This window comes from Petaurus breviceps, unplaced genomic scaffold (assembly GCF_028583685.1).
Source record: "Petaurus breviceps papuanus isolate PSGF00001 unplaced genomic scaffold, PetGlider_PUasm1.0 37, whole genome shotgun sequence".
Taxonomy (NCBI): Eukaryota; Metazoa; Chordata; class Mammalia; order Diprotodontia; family Petauridae; genus Petaurus; species Petaurus breviceps.
In genome coordinates, this window is record NW_027186296.1 from 27,120,513 (window position 1) to 27,142,766 (window position 22,254).

General features: G+C 39.4%; 1 protein-coding gene across 5 annotated transcripts in view; it reads left to right on the forward strand.

The window, feature by feature from the left end:
• The window catches only part of CGNL1 (cingulin like 1), a 210,554-nt gene that overhangs the window by 31,193 nt on the left and 157,107 nt on the right, over positions 1–22,254 (forward strand). Inside the window, exon 1 of one of the 5 annotated variants that reach the window (XM_069098137.1) lies at positions 16,546–16,678. The exons of the other annotated variants lie outside the window; for them this stretch is intronic. Within the exon in view, the coding sequence (XP_068954238.1) occupies positions 16,674–16,678 (5 nt within the window). The 5' untranslated portion in view covers positions 16,546–16,673. Of the gene's footprint in view, positions 1–16,545; positions 16,679–22,254 lie in introns of those variants that run through there. 5 annotated transcript variants of the gene reach the window in all.

The following is a 22,254-nucleotide window of genomic DNA, read 5'->3' on the forward strand; positions in this document are numbered from 1 at the left end:
GGTGATTCCTTGACTATTTTTTTAAACTATTGGGCATTTACTTACTTTTTTCTGATCATCTTTTCGGTGATGGTTCTTCCATTCATTCCTTAATAACCTCCCTGTCCTTGGAAGAGACTGAGCTTACATTAGCTCTTAGTTCTCCAGTTGCCCTAATGGTGTCTCCTTGTCTCTTTTTTCCACTGGCAAGTGGATGAGTCAGAGCCTCCCACTGGCCTGTACTCTTCCCTCTGCATATAACAGGTCCTGATGTTTCCTTTACTGCCCCACATTCATTTCTCCACCCTACTGGGACAGGGTCTGCTAGTCTTCCCAGTATTGCTTATGCATTAATTCTTTTCTCAGTGATTTATTTCATTGTAAATTTGTTCATTATCCATATGCATATCTATAAAATGAAAATAAGAATACTTACCTACCCTCCATGGTTACAGAAGCATAGAGTCACAGAATTTGAGAATTGGGGAAGGGACCTCAGTAGCTATGTAGTCTGTCTCAGGCACAAAAATACTCCCCAGGATAACAAGTAGTCTGTTGTAGGGAAAGTGATTTGTAAATCTCAAATTACAAAAAATGTCATTTATTTATTCAGTTAACTTGAATAAGCATTTAGTATGTGGCTGGCTATCAGGCACTGCATAAGAAGCTAGGGGTATAAAGACAAACATAAAAAAAAAAATTCCTGTCCTTAAGCAGTTTACATTCTACTAGAGGGGCAGGGAGCAGAACACAACAGATACACCTAAGTGTGTACAAAATAAATAGAAAATGATATTGTAGGGGGTATGTGTGCAGAAAAGTACTAACAAGGGGGAGAGGGAATGCCTAATGAGTCATCACATATAACAAGGAATATATATGCTATATGTGGAATATGTGTGTATGTATATGAGTCAAATTTGAGTATTGTGAATTTTTATAAAGCAAGAGCAATATCAGTATACATGCATACATACACATGTACACACATACCCTCATAATATACATGTATATTTACACACACACACACAATTGAACTAAATCTTAAAGGAAGTTGGAGATTCTAAGAGTTGAAGGTGAGGGGGAATCTCATTCTAGGTCTGGGGTGGGGGGCAGAATCCATAGTTCTTTTCCAGGCAGAGAGGCAGGGGTTGGATGGGATGTTGTCTTTGGGGAACAACAAGTAGACCAAACACATACTTTATTAAAACATTGGCTTTGTCCTAAGTACCACAATATACTAAAGCTTGGACCTTTCTTTTAGGTACCCCCATGGAATCATCGCAATTTCTCATTGTCTGGTCAGGATTAGAAGGATTCCCAGCTACTCAGAGAGATTTTAAAAGTAAATTAGTGAACTATTTGGTGACTGAGCACTTTCCTAGCCTTTTCTGGACTTGAAGGTGGTGAGTGGGACGTCAGAGCAGCCAACCAGCAAATCATTAGTCCTCATTTGAAGACTGCTTTTTCTTCCACATCTGCCTGCCAGGAGAGCTTGATGAATGGAGACTCATCTTTAAGTGGCTATTAAATCAGCATTGGTTTGTGGCTACTCCTGCCAGGGCTTGCTTTCTTGGTGTAGTCCGCAGAAGTTGTCTTGGCTAGAATACCTGCCCCTGGCTTTGGACCTGTTCAGTAATTGTCTAATCTCAATGCTAACTCCTAGGTTTCCTGATTGCCTTTGAGGCAGGACTGTGCTAGGGTAGTTATTATGGTGGTTAATGCAAGTACATCCATAGAAATGAGTTTAAAACCAGCCCCACCTCTCCAATAGTGAAGTTCAGGAGGACTCAGAATTATATTTATTACCTGAGTAGTAGAGTAATTTTCTTACTTTAAATACTTGAAGGCATATTTTGAAATAGTCTTCTTTTCATACAGCACAGATTTAAAATGAGCTGCTCAATACAGGCTTGGAGTGGGAAAACAAAGAATGAAAAAAATATACATTTTTTTTTTGTGGGAAAAAGTGGATGCCATGGTGTAAACCCCGGTGGTTTGGGAGTGTGAGCCTCTCCTGGAAATAGTTACAGAAACATGCTATCCTTGAAAGGCAACATCTGGTGGAGATGAAGGCAAGCTGGCAGATGTTCAATTTAAATAAGATGAAGGTGATGTTGGGAAGGAAGAAATATACTGAGAACAGGGCCAGTGCAATTTTCAGCCCTTCATCTGAGGAGACATGGTTTTTTATCCCTTGCTGGGGAAATTTACAAGCTCCTGGACTTGTTCTTTCCTCCCCCAATTCCTCCAGGAGACTGTTGGGGACAAGGTCAGGGTCATTTTTCTCTTTCTAATTAGTATTAGGGACATAGCAATTTCCTTTTTCAAGTCTAGTACTCCTTATTGTTCCAAGTCTTCTGAATCTTCTGGTCAACTCCTATAAAAAAAGTTGTGAGGATCTACTGGAAATCCAGCATGGTTCAAAAAACACTCTTTGCACCATCCAAGCAAGTGTACTTATAGATGCCATAGATGCCTGTCTCCCTCCTCATGCCTACTTCTTGGAATCCCCCAACTCCTTTCTAGGCTTAGTTCATGTCCCACCTCCTGCCCCAGGTCTTTTGACTGAACTTTGGTCTATGTTTGCTTATCTTTGTAGGCTTGTTTCCTCTTGGAGTTTAAATTCCTTGAAGGCAAGGACTTTCCCTCTTCTCCAATCTGTATCAAAACCTAATTCCAGCATCTATGCTTTCAGCTCCGGGGAATGTTTATCTTCTCATGTTTAGAGTCTGGGTCTTAAGGTCCAGCTTAGTTCTCTGTTAACTAAATGAGTGCAAAATAGTCCAGTTAGACTTATTATGTAAGCCTCAGATACTTCATGCTTCATGTTCACGTTCATGCTTCAGCTCCAACCAGTCTAGCCATGTTGCCACATCCTTGCTATTTGTCCTTCCCCTCCCTGGCTTTCATTAGGCAAACCACCAGACCAATAGCACCATTGCTTCTTTTTAAAAGAAAATTGATCAATTTATTTATTTTTAGTTATCAACATTCACTTCATAAGTTTTGCATTTTCTCCTCCCTCCCCAAGATGTCATGCAATATGGTATGGTTCTACACATACATTCCTATTAAACACATTTTCACCTTAATCATGTTGCATAGAAGAATTATAATGAATGGGAGAGATCATGAGAAAAAACAAAACAAAACCAAAAAAGAAAATGGCCTGCTTTGCTCTGCAGTTAGCCTCCATAGTTCTTTCTCTTGGATGTGAATGGCATTTACCATCATGAGTCCTTTGGAATTGTTTTAGTTCCTTGCATTTCTGAGAAGGGCTAAGTCTATCAAAATCAGTCACTCCACACTGTGGCTGTTTCTGTGAACAATTTTCTCTTGGTTCTGCTCACTTTAGTCAGCATCAATCCATATAAGTTTTTCCAGGATTTTCTGAAGTTCACCTGCTCATCATTTCTTATTGCACAATAGTATTCCATTAACATTCATATACCACAACTTGTTCAGCCATTCCCCAATTGATGGGCATCGCCTCAATTTCCAGTTTTTGGCCACCACAAAAAGAACTGCTGTAAATATTTTTGTACAAGTACCATTGCTTCTTGAAAGATCATCTTAACTAACTATTCTATGTACCGATTTAACATCTTTGGGACTCTTCAGACTAAAACTTTCCCATCATTGTCTTCTGTTAAAATAGAAGCTCCTTGAGAGCAAGAATTGCCTCACTTTTTGTATTTATACCCTCAGCTCTTATCACAATGCCTGTCCTATAGTAAACACTTAACTCTGAGGCTTTTTCATTCATTCAGGGCTTAGCATTTTGCCTTGTTCTTAGAGAAGCACTTAGTAAGAGTTGATTGACTTGAATTAAAAGCAGAGGTGTGTGTGCTAAGCCCATGAACACCTTGCATGCATGCTCTGTGATGTGACTTGACCACTCATCTGCTTCCAAGAGCTATTTAAATGTTGATTTTAGGCCCTTAGGAATGTCCCCTTCTCACTGTGCTTTCTTAAGGCCCTTAAGATACCTGATATTCTCATTCTTGCTAATGTTTCCAAGATAAACTTCAGGAACTGGAAGGAGGAATATTTTCCAAGCAAGTCTCTCCCTTCTCTCTGATGAGTTTGGGAAATCCTAACTTGTTCACCCTTAAGGCTCCAGCACAAATCACATATTTCCCCCTGTAGGTTCACTGTATCCTAAGGGATGAAAAAAGCAAAGTAGTTTCTTCATGCATTTATGGGCATTGTAGGTTTAAAAAAATTTTTAAGTTTGCTTGAAGCAAAAGATGCAGTTTTAATAAATCAAACCCATCAGAAATAATCTGTGGCCAAATTACTGTGGAAAACCACAGTAATGGCTTTTTAAATGGGCTTACTGAAAATGCCAAAGCTCTTTTTTTATGAGGACCCTTGTGAAAAGTTTTACAAAGAAGAAGCCTTTATGCAGCAAAATCTTCAGTAGCAGTTATTTACTTTCTATCATTCCTCAACCTAGAGCCTCATGAAGTGGGGGGTGGGGAGTTGGGGTGGACAGATGGGAGGGAGTAGGTTAGGAATACAAAAACAAAAGGAAAACTGCCTTTTCAAGGAGTTTATATTCTATCTGGGGAAACCATATGTATACATATATTGTAGGGAGATACAAAATATATACTAAGTAGAAACAAGTTTGATATTAGAAGTTGGGGTGAGGAAGGATCAGAAAGAATCCCATATAGGATATCGTTTTTGAGCTAAGCTTTAAAGGACCTAAGAGAGACAGATGAAAAAGAAGTTTATTCCTTGCGTGGGGTACAGTCTATGCAAAGGTGTGAAAGTGGGATAGAGATTGTCCTAGGTGAGGAACAGTAAAATAGGCCCACGTGGCTGGAATGTAGACCCTGGTGTCAGAGGGCCTGGGTTCAGATTCAGTTATGATTATTTATCCAATAATGTACCAGTCCCTTAAAATGACTGGGTTTCAGTGCTGACATCTGTAAAATGATCAGGGTTCTTTTGTGGCGAGGTTATTTTTTGGAGGGGAGAGGGCTTGAGGGTAGGAGTGGGAAAGGGTGGTGGTAGTGGTCTGTGAACTCAGATGAGGAAAATTCCACAAAAGTGATTTTCCTTAAGGGCAGGCTTGAGCATGTCATTTACCTCCCCAGTAAACTCTAGTGGGTCCCTATTAACTCCTAGAGCAAATACCAACTCTTTGGTTTCATATTTAGAGTCTTTCACAGTCTGGCTCCAGTCTGTCCTTCCAGAAAATACATACATTACTCCTCTTTATGCATTTTATATTCCAGTTAGACTAGCCTGCTTGCCGCATCACAGAACATTAATATCCCCTATCTCTGCCTTTGTATAGGTTGTGTTGTCTTCCTTGCCTGGAATATTTCTCAGTTCTCTCCAAAACTTGACTGGAATGCCACCTTTCCTGCATAAGGCTTTTCCTGATTTCCCCAACTGCTAGTTCCTTCCCCCGAATCTGAAATTACCATGCATTTCCTTTGTATACATTATATACTTATTGATAAGTATGAAGCTGTTTTCCCTGGGTAGAATGAACTTTTTTTTGCTCCTTTTTCCCCCCTCCAACATTTGTATCAATTTTGTTACCACCTGTATCTTTGGGTTGTCAGGAACCTTGCTTCTGACATTTATTAGCTATGTCACCATAGCCAAGTCACTTAAACTTTTGGAATTTTTTTCCTTATACAATAGGGAAAATAATACTTATTGTACCTACCTCAGGTAGGCTTAAATGAAAGTGTATGTAATGTTGTTCAGTCATTTTCAATCATTTCTGACTCCTCCATTTGGGGTTTTCTTGGCAAAGATACTGGAGTGGTTTGCCATTTCCTTCTCCAGCTCATTTTACAGATGAGGAAATTGAGTCAAACAGGGTGAAGTGACTTGCCCAGGGTCACACAGCTATTAGTATTTGCGGCTAGATTTGAACTGGGGAAGAGAAGAGTCTTCCTGACTCCAGGTCCAGCACTCTACCCACTGTGCCACTTAGCTGCCCATGTATGTAAAGGACCTCGTAAACTTAAAATACCATATCAATAGCAGTTGTTATGAATAATTATAACTTATTCACAACTTACTTTTCTTATAACTCTAAATATTATCATTTTACAAATAGGGAAATTAAGGGTTAGAAAGTTTGAAGTGTCATTTGGTATGCCTCTCTGTTTCTGTATGTACGTGCATGCACGTGTAGGTATGCTGGGATTCAAACCCAGGTTTTTTTATTCCAAATCTAGCGCTCTTTACCTATATTATGCTACTTCTTCATCATCTTGGCCTGATCTCCAGTTTTACTCCCATTATTTAGGACACCTTCACTTCCCTTGATAGTATTAGATAACCTAGTTAATCTTGGTTTTGTCTGTACTCTGCTTTTCTCATGATTTAACCATCTTACACTTTGTCTGCCTGAACCAGAATCTGCTCCCAAATTCAACTTCTCTGCTTTCCTGTCTTGCCCCTTGGATTTCTGTATAATATTTTGCAATTCTTTTGCAAACTTTTAACCTCTTTTAAAGGAGGTCAAAGATGGGGCCCTGGTGAGTATAGTGGGTGAGGCTAGGGAGGTAGCTAGCTCTGTTTTCCTGGAGGGTAGAGACCTGGGATGACCCAGAGAAAAAGGTTAGTTAGCCAAGATGAAAGCTACTTTGTCATTTTCTCCATAACTTCCTTCCCTTTTCCCCAGATGAAACCAGTTTTTGCTTCACTGCACTGAGGAAGATGAGAGAGGAGGCCCTGTGAAACCTTTGTTCAAGGGTAAATACTAGAGAAAAGCCATGGTGAGCTTTGCTCCCTCCATTCTATGATCAGGAAGTTTTTTGTTGGAAGGTACTTTTGCTAACCATTTCTAATGAGCTGCCTCAGGAGGTGGTGATTTCTGTAGCTTTTCAAGCTACCCTAACAATGGTTAACCATTTTTTGGTGGTGTCTGAGAGGAGATTCATGTTCAGGATTGGGATGCATGAGTTGACCTTTTAGAACCCTTCCAACAATGAGATTTTGTTATTATATGAACTTATTTTTATAATCATTGCAGGGAAACTAGGGAGGTAATGACAATATTTTCTTTTAAGATATCGAAGAAAGAGGGAGGGTACAGAGGCATCAGACTCTTGTGTAGAGTGGGAACATAGAGAACTGCTCATAAGTCATTTTATCTCCATGAGACTCAGTTTCCACATCTGTAGAAAGATCATAATGGCATCTCTTCTGCCTATCTGCCAAAGGTGTTATGAGGAAAGTGCCTTTAAAGAGCCAAGTAAATTTGGGCTATTATTGTTATTAACACTGACTATATCACTTGGTGCAGTGGCCTTCAGCAAATGGCACAACCTACCAGGACCTTAGTTTCCTCATTTACAAAGTATGTTTAATGATGCATGTTAAAGGCACCAGATGGTGATGATCAAGGTCAGATGAAAGGTACTATGTAAATCCAACTTATCATTAATTTGTTTGCTCAATTATTTACCAGAGTTGTATTCTGGGTTGGTTATGGGATGGGAACAGAATCTGGAATTCTTCCCCTTCTTAAGTCAAAGGCCCTACTAATTATAGGCTATTTTATAGGTCATTTTGAAGGTTGCTAGTCCCTGGTCATATTTTATTTTTGTCTCTAATTATTGGATGGGGACAGAGTAGTTAAATAGTGGAGTATTTAACTTAATGTGAGTAAAAAGTATTGCCATTTAGGCCTTCTTCTGGAATGCAAGGTAAAATAGTTTTTTTTTTTTAAAAGAAGGGTTTTCCTATGATTGCCTTAGGACTTTGAAAGACAAATTTGGACTTTATGAAAATGTGGCCCAGGGCCTAAGAGCTCACTTGAAAATAAGAATTATTGTAATCTGACAAAAATTGTCAAGGCAAGAAGTAAGATTTTAGACCTATAATGGGGGAAGAAATAGACATCTTTTTTTCTGATTTCTTTTTTTGAGGGGGGAAGGCAGGGTAGTTGGGGTTATGTGACTTGCCTAAGGTCACACGTAAGTGTCAAGTATCTGAGGCAGGATTTTAACTCAGGTCTTCCTGACTCCAGGACCAGTGCTCTATTTGCTGTGCCACCTAGCAGCCCCTTTTTTCTGCTTTCTTTATCTTCATTGCAACTCTCTTTGAATTTCTTTCTCCCTTCCCTCCCAAATAGCTTTAAAGAAATATATGCAAAGTAGACCTCAAAGCTTATCAGAGATCAACCGATTGGCCTTTTCAAGTGCAAAAAACAAAATTCCTTTCTTTGTATTAATTTTTTTCCAAGTTCAAGTTTTCTTATAGAAGGGGCATCAGAAATGATGCTAAGTGCCAGAAAATGTCAGAAATTATTTATTGTTTCAACTTTCATCTTCAGAGGAGGTTGAGATGAGGGTAGTGAGTTGGAGAGAAGGGGTTCAAGTGATCTGGGAAAAAATTTTGTGATCTGGATCAAGTTCCATGAAAAATAGGTTCATCAGATAGGAAAGTCTATCCCAAATAGTCACTTTGCATAAACAACTAATGGTGAATTGAAGCATGCCCTTGAACATGCGTCTTTTTCTGGAGGTCCAATGATAGATGGAATCATAGTTGTAGAGCTGGAAAGGATCTTTGAGGTTATTAAATCCAACTCCTTTTGCAGATGGAGAAACTGAGGGTATGAGTCACTTGCCCAGGCTCGTACAGCTAGTACATCTCTGAGGCAGGATTCAAACCCAGATATTCCTAATTCCAGCTTCAGTGCTCTACCCACCACATCATGCTATCTCTCTCAAAGTCATGGATTTACTTTTCTCTGTATTCTGATACTATCAAGGAAATCTATGCATATGCAAATTCATAAGCTGGGATAATTATAGAAATATCTTTGATAAATGGCCACCCTCATCAGCAGTTCACTAGAGGATTTCATTTAATCTCTTTTTCCTAGTAAGCATTTGCTAATTTCCTCTTTGAAATTACAGAATCCATTACATAGGAATTTCTGAAAAGAAATGCTCAATAACCATAGATCTAAAGTTAGGACACATTCTTAAATTCTAGGGCCAAGAGAAGCAGTGTTCTTGAAGTCACACTTTTCCCATTCAATTTTAGCTCTGGAAGGACTGAAATTTAAGAATACCTTGAAGGACCAAGCTATGTTGAGACAGTCATTTTTTAAAATCTGTAAGTCAAAAGAAAATAGGAGTTGTAGAAATGTTTATATTAAAGTAGAACAATAACATCTGCTTGTAATTATTTTTATTTATAGTTTATCTGTATAGATAAAAAATTATGGTAAATTATAATATATATTTTTTTTAAAAATGTGCCAATTGACATGCTTGGTCCTCTTAGTGTTAAACAGGGGGGAAAAGACAATGTCAAATCAACCAGTAATTATCTCTATTTATTAAGAACAAATTTATGGTAAATTTTGTTTCAACATGAGGCATTTCCTCACAAATCCTCTTCTCAAATACATTCATAGAGAAAGGTATTAGTTTATCATTTGTTACTAGAAGGAAGGGTAGTGTCCTTCAGTCTTGATAGAATGATGTTTGTAGGGGTGGATATGTGGTGCAGTGAATAGAGCACTGCCCCTCCAGTCAGGAGGACCTGAGTTCAAATCCGGCCTCAGACCACAGACACTTAACACTTACTAGCCGTGTGACTTTGGGCAAGTTACTTAGCCCCAATTGCCCTGTCTTCCCCCCCTACAAAAAGGCAAAACAAACAAAAAATGATGTTCATGTAGTCTATTGTATTTGACTGGAGCTTGTCTCTCATTGCCTTGATTTTAGATTGCATTCATTCACTGTATTGCTATTTTGGCTTTCCTTTCTTCACTATACATTCCTTCATGTGAGGTAACCCAGTGTAGTAGATTGAACTAGCCTTGAATTCAGCAACATCTGCCTGGCTTCAAGTTGTGACTCAGATGCATCCTGACCATGTGATCCTGGGCAAGACACTCTGTGTACTGGGTAACTCAGATTTTAAGACTGCAAGTCATCCCTCCCTCTCTCCCTCTCCATCAGTGAATTTGTGTCAGGTGCAGGAAATTCTAGTTAAAGTTCTGACTGTTAAAAGCCTCTCTGAAAGATGACTAAGTTCCAATCTGGCCTCCACTAGCTGTTTACACTGGACACAGACTCTCTCTGGATAACATAATCAGAGAATTCTTCCAGTAAGAGGAAGGACTGGGTCAAATAGTGTTAAATACAGAGGTGTCAGCTAGCCCTAACTTCCACCTTGTGACTCCACACTGAAAATACTGTCTAGCCTTGATTCAGGGCACATGTGTTCTATAGGCACACTAGAGTCTGATCTAACAGCTGTGTAGAATAAGCAAGAAGTTAAATAGAGAACTCTGCCACAGTCAGTTCTCAATCATATGAGTAAAATTAGAACAATCATGCCTTGTTACCCATTAAAGTTAATAAAGTTAATATTTAGTTTTTTCCAAACTCAGTGTTCTACTTAAATACAACTGACTATAGATATTGACAAAAAGATTGATTATAAGCCATCAATGGACTTGGAATAGAATCTGGCAGAACTACTTCTAAGATACCTTGTTATGAATGCTACAATGAAACTATGGCACCTTCACAGCCTTATGGGCTGTTCCATGTTAATCTAGATGATTAAAATAATAAAAATCTCAATACTTATTAGATAAAAAGGACAATTCATTAAACAAGATTTGTATCCCAAGTCACTGTTTTGTACAAATTAGTCACACTGAATAGATAGGATAGGACCTTTCACTTTCCCTCATTCATTTTCTTCCTGCCCCAGAATGATTCCATCCACTTCACCTGTCTATGAGTGTGATGCCAGTGTAGAGGTAGAAGACATTAATTTTTAGTGGGTAAGAGATTCTTTTCTGCCTGAGTCAAGGAGGATCAAATATTCCTTGACTGAAATTACAATAGATTCAAAGGGAAACCAAGTTTTCAGAGAGAAAGTATGTTACAGTTATAGAAAGGGGATTTAGTTCATCAGACTCTGGGGAACAGGAGCAGTATAATTCAATGTCCCATGTTTATGGGAGTATTTTTACTTTTTTTTTTTTTATTATTAAGCAATCGGGGTTAAGTAAATTGCTCAAGTTGACATGGCCAGTTATTTCTGGGTGTGGTGCTAAGTATCTGAGCCCCTATTTGATCCCCAGGTCATCCTGACACTGGAGCCGGTGCTCTTACTTGCTGAGCCACCTGGCCGCATCTAGTATTTTTACTTTTTCTGTTAATGAAGAATTGGAAGCAAAATTGGTGCCCATTGATTGGGGAATGGCTAACCAAGTTGTGGTACATGAATATAGTACACTGAAAGAAATGGTGAATATCAGAAATTCATATAAGCAAAGGAGATGTAAACTGATATGAGAAGTAAACAAAACTAGGAAAGCAATGTATGTGACTTTGTTATTTAGTCATTTTTGTCATGTCTGACTCTTTTTTAAAAAAAGTTATTAATTTACTTTTAGTTTACAGCATTTTCAGTTCCATAATCCCTTGAGTTGCAAATTTTCTCCCCTTTCCTTCCTCCTTCCCCCCATGGTGGCATACAATCAGATATAGTTTCTACAAATACCTTCACATTAAACATTAGTCAAGTTGTAAAGACGAATTATAATCGGTGGAGTGAACAATGAGAAAGAAGAAAGCGTCTGACTCTTTGTGACCCCATTTTGGGTTTTCTTGGCAAAGATACTGGAGTGGTTTATCATTTCCTTCTGCAGCTTATTTTACAGATGAGGAAACTGAGGTAAATAGGGTTAAGTGAGTTGCCCAGACTCACACAACTAGTAAGTGACTGAGGTTGGATTTGAACTTAGGAAGATGAGTCTTCCTGACTCCAGGCCTGACCCTCTATCCTCTGTACCACCTGGCTGCTCCCAGCTGTATGTGGCTATAACAATGTAAATGGAAAAAATAAAAATCAAAATTAGATTTCAGTGCAAGTTCTGTGCAAAAATCCAATGTAAATGCTGTGAAATTATAATGACCAAACTTGGTGCAAAAGAAGGGATAAATATAAAACCACACTTCTCTTCCTCCTTTGAAGAAGTGAGGGATGAGACATTGAACACTGCATATAATGGTGGACTGGGTTGATGTACCAATTGGTTTTCCTGAACTGGTGCCTTCTACCTTGTCTCCTCTTTCTTGCATTTTGGGATCCTTCTTATAAAGGATGGCTCTCTGGGACATAGGGAGAAATATATTATAGATGATATCTCTAATTCCAAACTTCACAGTTGTTGCCACTCTAACAATAGTTATTAGGGATCAAGGGAATTGTACCTTTTAGGATTTGTTTTTGCAAATTGCCTGCCATGGTAACAGACGCATCCTGTATTTACTCAGTAAGTATAATTTTGATTCTTTCTTTGATCATTTTCCATGTTGACCTTCAGAGCTACTGTTTTAAAAACATATCTAGACCTTATACCCCCACCTGTGCATTTCCTAGAGCATTTACTACAGTTTGTCTTGTACTAGAGATACTTGCCATTTTCTCCTTTCTTTCCTCTACCCTCAATGAGAAGCTCCTCAAGGACACGTTTCCTTCATCTTAAAATTTCCTGTATGTAGTAGACAACCAATACGGATGTGCTGAATGAAGTAGTGTACTGTAAATGAGATTGTGACTTTGGCCTGGCCTCAGTTTCCTCCTATGTAAAATATAGTGGTTGAACTTAATGATCTTCAGGCCCTAAAATAGGCTTTAAAATTTATTTCGAATGAATTAATCCCTGGAAACCTTACATAAATACAGTTTCTTTTTAGTTGAACATATAATGACCATCAGTATTTTCCCTTACACCAAATTAAATTAAATTCATGTTATTTCTCCTTGCCTTCAGCTCTATCCCTGATTCCATCTTTGCTCTCATTTTTTAGTGCTTCCCTTCTTTCCCTCAATCTCCTTCAGTGAAAACTTGCCTTTCTTGGCTTCTGTTGCTTTAATCACACACATATGCTGCCTTATGCCCAGAACAGCCTTCCATTTCGCATCTGAAAAAAAAATTACTACTCAAGGTGTTATTTGTGGATTCTTGGGCTGATCAATTTGTAAGTTAGGGAATACAGGGTTAAGTGAGCATTTCTGATCTATTCTTCATTCTTTCAGGGACCAGAGGGATAGTATGTTTGCACCCTCAGTGCTCCCCTCTCCCCACCCCCACCCCCACCCTTCAGGTATCACTTTGTATGCTTTAAAATGCCATATATCAATATTGAGTCATTGATAGTATTGGTATTTTATCAGTGTTATTTTGTTTTGGCCTGGTAGTGTGTAAGAAACTTTAGGTTAGGTATCAAAGTTAAAGAATAATGTTTTAACATTCAGTTAACACACCAAAGTGAAAAAGTCTTAGTTTTGATTTCTGAAACATACAATTGTAGAGTGTTAGGGCTAGAACAGACCTTCTTGATCATCTGTATCAGGGCTTCTTAAACTTTTTCTTTTCTTTTTTGCTTTTTGGAGGGGCAGTTGGGGTTAAGTGACTTACCCAAGGTCACACAAGGTTAAGTGTCTGAGGATGGATTTGAACTCAGGTCCTCCTGACTCCAGGGTCGGTGCTCTATTCACTGCATCACCTAGTCGCCCCTCTTAAACTTTTTTTACTCGAGACCCCTTCGGTGTTTCTTAAAGTGTGGGTTGAGACCCCATATCAACTTCATTTGTTTGATTGCTTAAAGACTTGAGAACCAGAGAGATTAAGTGAATTGCTAAAAGTCAGACAGATAGATCCCTGACTTGAACCCAGACTTCAAGTCTAGTCCTTTCCCATCACACCAGCTGCCTCTCTATCCATATTCCCTTGTGATTCTTTAGTTCTCTTTCCCCTTCCCCCATCTTCACCCAAATCACCCACCTTTTTCAATTTTCAAGCATGTTTCTACTCTTTTTCTTATGGGGGAAGCAATCTGCAGGTCATAAATTATCACCTCTTAGATCACATTGACACCCCTTATATTTGTACTGCTTTCTGAGCATGGGTTACTGTGGCTGTGAGGTTAAGCTAGTCATGCATGGGGCCCTGAAAGATATTTTCACCCTTCCCCTGATGACTTTTTGGTGAGAGGCTTTTTTCCCCTCCCTCTGGGATCTGACAAGGGAGATGCATCAAGTGAAAGAAATCATCATTTCCATCTAGTTTGGCTTCCCCAACAAACTAGAGGTGTCAGGTTGGATAGAACATTACTGATGTCCCAGATGTGATCTGCCTAGACCATACCTGTCATCTGGATGGCTGCTTGGGTGGCTTTTATAAGGAGGCTGGAAACTGGGAAATGATTTTTCTTTTCTTGTGTCTCTTCAGCCATGATCAGGAATGTTACACACTGTGAGCCAAATTAGAAAAAAACCCCTCATGGTGGAGCATAGTAATGAAAGACAGCATGTCCTAGCTGATGGAGAATCTGCCCCCAGAGGGTTGCTGACCCCTCTCTGATGCTTAAGAATTGTTACCAGAGGCCAATTTCTCCAAGCTCCAGGGGTACTCTCTAAGAATAGGGAGGTACTGGAGATTAACTGACCTGCATTGATGGGGGAGGGAGTTTATACACCTGGGAATTCCCCACACTGATAAGATCAGGATTAAAAAAATAGTATCTTTCTTTGGCTTTAGTGTGGCCTCTGTCACTGTTGATCACCTTCTTGCTTATCTCTCCAAGCTTTCTGGACAGGTGGTACACTCCCGATTCTTCTCCTGCTTATCTGACCACTCTTATCTCTCCTTTGCTGGGTCTTTATCACCATCCTATAGTTAACTGTGGGGGTTCCCTTTGGTTTTATCCTCCCACTATACTACTTTCCTTGGTGATCTCATCAGCTCCTATAGTTTCTCTATGCAGATGATTCTATTTGTCCAGCCCTGACCTCTCTCTTGACCTCCAGTTTTGCATCTCCTACTGCCTTTTAGATATCAAACTGGATGATCTTAAACCTCAATATGTCCAAAACTGAACCTTTATCTTTCCCTTCAAATGCTCCCTCCTCTTCCTTGTGACCCAACAAGGTAGCTGTTGAGAGTACCACCTTCCTTCTTAGTGTCCCAGGATAAAATCAAGGTGTCATGCTCAACTCTTCATTAACCTTCCATATACAGTCTCTGGTTAAATTCTGTTGTTTCCAGCTTTGTAATACCTCTTTTATATGATCTTCTCTCCTCTGACACTTCTACCACTCTGGTACTGGCTGCCATTATCTTACACCTTGACTATTGCCAATAGCTGGCTGCTTCCAGTCTCTTCCAATTCTATTCTATCCTCCACTCAGCAGTTAAACTGATCTTCCTAAAATGAGATCTGACCTTTCCCCACCCACATTCAGTAAATTCCAGTGGCTCCCTCTCACCTTGGAGGAGCAGATCCTCTGGCATTCAGAGCCTTCATAACCTGCCCCCTTCCTACCTTTCCAATCTATTTGCACCTTGCTCCCCTCCATGTACTCTTTGATCCAGTGACTCTGGACTCCTTGCTGTTCCTTGCACACAATCCCCATTCCAAACATTTTCATTGTCTGTTCCCATGCCTAGATTATGCTTCCTTCTCATGTCTATGTCCTAGTTTCCCTGTCTTCCTTCAAATCTCACCCCAAGTGCTACCTTCTGCAAGAAGTCATTCCCAATCCTTAATTTTAGTGATTTCCCCCTAAGAGCGTGCCCAATTTATCTTGTCTATATCTTATTTTTATATATTTGTTTACATATTGTCTCCCATATGAGACTGTGAGCTGCTTGAGATCAGGGACTGGTGTTTTTTGTTTTTGTTTTTTGCCTTTGTATTCTCCAAAGTTAGCACAGTGCCTGATACCTAGGAGGTACTTAAACACTAGTTGATTGACCATCTCATTTTAATCCTCACTATAACCTTAGCTGATAGGTATTATTAGTACTATTTAATAGAAGAAAGAAGGGGGGTGGGGTTTGGAGAGGATTAATGACTCATCCAAAGACATACAGCCAGCTTGTTGTAGAGTCATGGTTTGAACCCACTTCTCTCCTGACTTCAAGGCCAGGGCTCTATCCCTACTGCTGGTTAAGGCTTGTTTGGTTTGGGCTCTAAGATGGGACAGTTCTTTTCTTTGAACTGTCTTTTCACTTCTTAACTGAGGTGGTATCCTTGGAAGCATTATATACACAAAGGAGAAGCAAGATGAAACACTTGGGGTGGGGTGTAGGATGTCTTCTTATATACTAATTGCCAAGACTTTAGCTTCCCTTGCTTATATGCAGTGGTTTTATTCTAGCCATGTTTTGGGGTGGGAAGCAGCAACTCCTGATAGCTTGCTTGTTGTGGGGCTTTTGAATCTGAGGCATGACCTTTTGCCTGGGCTTGTCCATAACATGCCCAATTAGAACATATTGGGCCAAAACAGCCTTGAAGGAAAACAGGAATGACTTAGAAATTCAAATTCTAACTTCACAGACTATTAGAATGGGAAGGGACTTTAGAGATTATCTTTTTTTTCTCCTAAAAGCTGGAATCTCCTAATTGAAAGCAAACATGCCTTTTTTTCCCCCTCAAATCCCCCCACCCCAAAATGAACTCTCTTGGAAGGGAAGGTGGGAAGGTTTTTTCTCATTTAGCTGTTTCCTGAGCTGTTTTTCTTCCCCCTCAAGGTGTCAAGATAAGTGCTTTTAGTTTTTCTGGGCAGTTTATCGCACATTACTCTCCTTGCTTTTCGTATCTGCTCACATAATACATGGAAGTCAGTTGTTATTGCTGTGGATAAAGCAGCCTGGGACTATGAGGTAAGTCTACGGAACCTAACCCTATAGAAGACTTTGCTTTTATTTTCTTTTCACCAATTAACCTTTAGGAAGGGATTTCCTTTCATTGTCCTTCTCTGGTTTCTTCCTTTTCCCCTTTTCAGTGATTTTTTTGGCCTTTCCTACTCTTTGAGGATTTTTCCTGATCACGTTTTGGCACCTGACTTGACAAGAATGACCCCCTGCTTTTTTACAACCTCATTTAAAGAGAGTAATAAGCAAGATGATTAGGAGGAAGGAACCTTTTACATTTCAGGTTTGGCACTGAGCAATTCAATTCAATCCAGCAAATGTGTTAAATGCATACTACCTACAAGGAATAAGGTGAAATGTTGGGAATTACAGAACTAGAAAATCAAATCAAAATGTCCATTTCCCTTAAAGTGTTTATATTCTCTCTTTTTTTTTTTTTTGCAGGGGGGAAGGTAGGGCATTTGGGGTTAAGTGACTTGCCCAAGGTCACATGGCTAATTTTTGTGTTGTGTCTGAGGTCACACTTGAACTCAGGTCCTCCTGACTCCAGGGTTGGTGCTCTATTTGCTATGCCACCTAGCCACTCCAAGGTGTTTATATTCCTTAGGGGGAAGTGGTTTAAAACACTTACACACATATAAATATAAAGTAGTTTGTTGAAGGGGAATGAGGTCTAATAACAGAAAGATGGGGATTGATATGTGAAAGGAGGTACTATCTGAGCTGACAATTTGAGGCAGGGTAAGGATTCTGTGAGACTGGGGAAGGGAGTGCCTTTGAAGAATGCAGGGAGTGGCTTGTGCCTATGACTGGAGCCCGGAGATTCTTATTTGTCTCTTCAAACACAGGGAAGCTGGTGTGTGTATCCTATCTGTATCTTGTGTTACATAGTTGTTTGCATGTTGTTTACCCTTTTAGACCGTTAGCTCCAGCTTAATAAATTTTGATTGATTGATTGTTGGAGGTAGGTAAAGGTCCCAGAGAATTCTGTTAGGGTCTCTGGACTTTGGACCTGCTCCACAGCCTCATTCTTAGATAGGGTGAGCAACATCTAGAAGGTTACCCCCCAATTCACTCAGTTTCAGCTATCTGGGCAACTCTCTAGTACTTTTGGATCTCTGAAGAATGTGATTTTGCTCTGGTGTAGGTACAGGAAATGAATGAATTCAAAAGTATTTGTTAAGTTCTCACTGAGCCAGGTGCTATGGCAAGTGCTGGGGGGGACAAATAAAAAAAGTCTCCATTCTTGGGATCTTATATTCTAATAAGGAGAGACAACATATCCAGGACTGGTGGCAATAGAAGGGAATTTTGGTCTGAGGGGTCACAAGAAAGATAAGTCACTTGACAAGCCTTTTTCTTTTTTTTTTTTTTTGGAGGGGGGAAGGTAGGGCAATTGGTGTTAAGTGACTTGCCCAAGGTCACACATAAGTGTTAAGTGTCTGAGGTCGGATTTGAACTCAGGTCCTCCTGACTCCAAGGCTGGTACTCTTTTCACTGAGCCACCTAGCCGCCCCAATATACCTTTTTGTTTATTTGTTTGTTTGTTTTTTCTTTTTTTTTTTGACAAGCCTTTTCCAGAAACACTGGTGGTACTGACTTAATTTCTATGCCTAGAGTAACAGATGGAAATTGGGGTGGCAGTTATGGGACAATTAAGATGCCAAGGCAGATGACTAGATGGGGGCATGTAAAGTATGGTCTAGGATAGAGGGAGGCAAATTTTTGCTTTATTCAGTCCCCAAGCAGGATGGTTCAGCCCTAAAATGTGAGTTTAACTTCTCTTGCGACTAGTGACATGGATTCAAGAGGTCTGGTAGAGAGGATAATGGTTCAGATAAGGAGAAGCAGGGCAGCTGTGACAGGACAGATGGCAAGCTGGAAAATAAAATAATTTGAGCTTACTTGAATACCTTTTATAAACTGAAATTATTATGATGAGGACCCCCTATAAGAGAACCCAGAAATAGTCCTGTTTCAGTAATTTCCCTTCTATTTGCCATTGTTTTTCCTTGTGCTCTGTTATCTGAACAGCAGCATTGAAGTCCCCATGTGTTCAGATTCAACATAGGTTCAATGTTGGGAGGTTAATATTTTACGTGGCAGGAAGTCAGGGTAGATTCGAGTTCAGTATCAAAGGAAAGCAATTATAGAACAGCTACAGTGTTGAAGTGAACAATTACAATAGGAAGAGGGAGGGGAGTAAGGACCCAACTTTAATAGTTGGTTCAGGTGAAGAAAAACAAATTGGAAATGCTGTAGTGTTACACCTTCCTGTGTTTGGACCAGAGGAAATGAAATGATTGTGTCAATAGAGCAGGAGAAGTGATTGTGGACTGGGAAAAAGTGGAATGAGTCTCAGATGTTTTCAGTAAAATGGAAACCAAGCAACTGTGATCTAGGTAAGTGGGTGTGAAGAGACTATCATCAGTTTCCTCCACTGGACTGAAGTGAGTGTGGTAAGGTACAAAAGAGGAAGATGTGAGGCTTGCCACCCGTGTGGCCTTGGGCAAATTACTTAATCTTTCTGGGTCGTAGTTTCCTTATTTGTAAACCGAGTAGATTGGTCCTTGGGGCAGCTAGATGGTGCAGTGGATAGAGTATTGGACCTGGAGTCAGAAAGACCCATCTTCCTGAGTTCAAATCCAGCCACAGATATCTACTAACTGTGTGATCCTGGGCAAACCACCTAACTGTTTGCCTCAGTTTCCTCATATGAAAAATGAACTGGAGAAGGAAATGACAAACCACTCCAGTATTTGCCAAGAAAACCCCAAGTGGACTCACTAAGAGTTAGACAAGACTGAAACAACTGAAGAATGACAATGACAACAGCAGATTGGTCCTTAATAAATCTTAGCAGGCTTGTTAGCTCAAATCATACACATATACATTGACACATGTGTGTGTGTTTTATAAAATTCCCAGACAACCTTCTCAGGGCCAATCTCGGAAGAAGGAACAACATCACAGAGTGGGGCAATAGAAATCAAGGGACTATAATAAGGAAGGCATGAAGAGATCCGTTTTCTGTGGTTTTCATTACATATTTTTAACTGGTTTTTTAAAAGGGCTCTTATTTAAAAAAGGAACTTTTATATCATTTGAGTCAAAGCTGGCATTTTAATTAAATTCAGTTTCATGCCTCTTTAGCTGTTCTTATCAAGCTTCAGAAATTTAGGATTGCTGCAGTTGAAAATATAGACAATGTCTGTATGTGTGCGTCCAAAGGTTTTAATGCAATTTAAGCTATTGAAGCTCATGTGTGATAGTGAAGATAGTGAAGCTCATCTATCACCTCTATCCATCCCTTCATCCTTCTTCCAATCTAATCCAGGGCTGGGGAAACTGTGGCCCTCTAGGTCCTCAAGTGCAACCCTTTGACTGAATTCAAACTTCACAGAACAAATCCCTTAATAAAAGGATTTTATTGGGGATAGTGGGGTGAAGGAACAGCTGGCCACCAGCATAGGCCATCTTGCTAGATGTGTACGTAGGTACTTTTAGAATTCAGTGGTAAACGTGAGGTGGTAAGCTAAATTTTGAATCACCTTTCTGAGCCCCAGTTTCCTTATCTGTACAGTGAGACTGATAATAATATCATTAACTTCCCCTTGGTTAGTAGGCACTTTTGAGTTGTTACTATTATTCCCATAGATTATAAATCCCTCAGAGGCAGAGACTAGGTGAAGAATTTTTTGCCTTTTGTCTTTGTATTCCCATTTTCCAGCACATTGTCTGCCTGCCTGCCATATATCTTGGTGCCTTGCCCACAGAAAGGTGTCTTGCCATATAGGAGCCACTTAATGTTGAACTGAATTGAATTAAGAGCAATGATATGAAACTGTACAAAAATTTTTGGAGCACACTGTACAGTTCAGATAGGAACGTGCATTTATGTATTGGAAAAGTAGCCTAGGTTTAAGAGTTTCAAACTTAAGCTTAGTTTATCAAGAGAGAGCCAACAAAAAGGCATGAAATTGCTGACTTAATTGTGCATAACAAATGCTTCTTAAATAATACATGTATAGGAATGAACTAGAAGAAGACAGTGAGGAGATATTCTACATGGCACGAGAGTATATTTAGAATGGCCTTTAGTAAAAACAGTATTTTATTCTTTATCACACTCAATTTCCAGTTTTCCTTCTAGTGAACTTTCAGTAAAGTAGGTGTATATTTTGAAGAATTTCTTGTTACTTGAAATTATACAAATAGAAACTTTCAGTCTGAGTAGTTTATAAACTGTGACTATTACCTTATTTCAAAAAAGACTAATTAAATATAAAATAAAATAATTAATAGCCTTATTAACAATTTGTTCAGAAATGAGAGAGGGACAATTAGAAGATAGAGGGGCACATGTATTAGGCTATGAGTGTTATTTATTTTAAGGAACAGATTTTTTTTATGCCCTTTGTTTTAGGCTTATATTAACCCCTGTATCATTCCCTCCCCTCCTTAACAAAGATTAAAAAATTTTTTTTTGTTTGTTTTTTGGAGGGGGGAGAACAGGGCAATTGGGGTTAAGTGACTTGCCCAAGGTCACACAGCTAGTGTATGAAGTGTCTGAGGTCAGATTTGAACTCAGGTCCTCCTGACTCTAAGACCAGTGCTCTAATCACTGTGCCACCTAGCTGCCCCCAAAGATTTTTTTTGAAGAAGAAAGAGAAACAAAAATCAGCATAAACAATCAATACTTAAAAAAAAAATTGACCTCATATGCAATGTTGCTCATAGGTGTTACTTTCTAAGATGGAGAGGTGACAGTCTCTCTTCTCTGTCCCTCACCATTTAATTGTAAAATTCTCTAAAATGGATGGTTGTGTGGTAATTTTGTCAGCACACAGAGAAATGAAAGATTGTCTGTACACAAAACTTACACATCCCAGGGAGGTTTATTGAAGGATATTTTACAGCCTGACAAAGCTTTGATGATTGAAGACCAAAAAATGCAAGTGTGGCTGATTTGTCTTCCTGGCACCACTAGGAAGACTGTTTGTTGCTTTGGGTGTGTAGATCAAGTTGCACAAAAACCACCCGGGCCATGTAATGCCAGCCTGTCCATGCAAGCTTATGAGATTCATTTGCACAAAAAATGGCTTCTCCATTTTTCCTTTACATAGAAAAAGTTTTATCAGTCACACAAATTGGTGATAATGCAATAATTTTTTGGCTTCCCTGGGAATTTTAGGTTAGGGAGATAACATTATTTGTTGCATTTGATCCAAAATTTATACTTTGGCATCTTTGAGGATTATAATTAGTTGAAGGGGGGTGAAGGTGGGTAAAAAGAAGTGTGTGTGGGAGAGTTCTGCTCTGTCTTGTGGTTGGTGGTGCAAATTTGTTATTTGCCATACAAAGATGAGGAGCTGCTCTGAGGGCTTGGGTTAGGGTCTATGAAACGGTGCATCCAGAGGATTCCTGGAGCTGGGGGTAGCAAATTGCATCTCTATTCTTTTCCTTTTTGCTATTAATTTTGGCCCTGGAATAAATTCATTATTTACTTTTTATCAGTCCTAAACCAGTCTTTAGACTAGTGCTTATGTAGGTGCAACAGAGCAGGTCAGATGCACTCAAGCTGT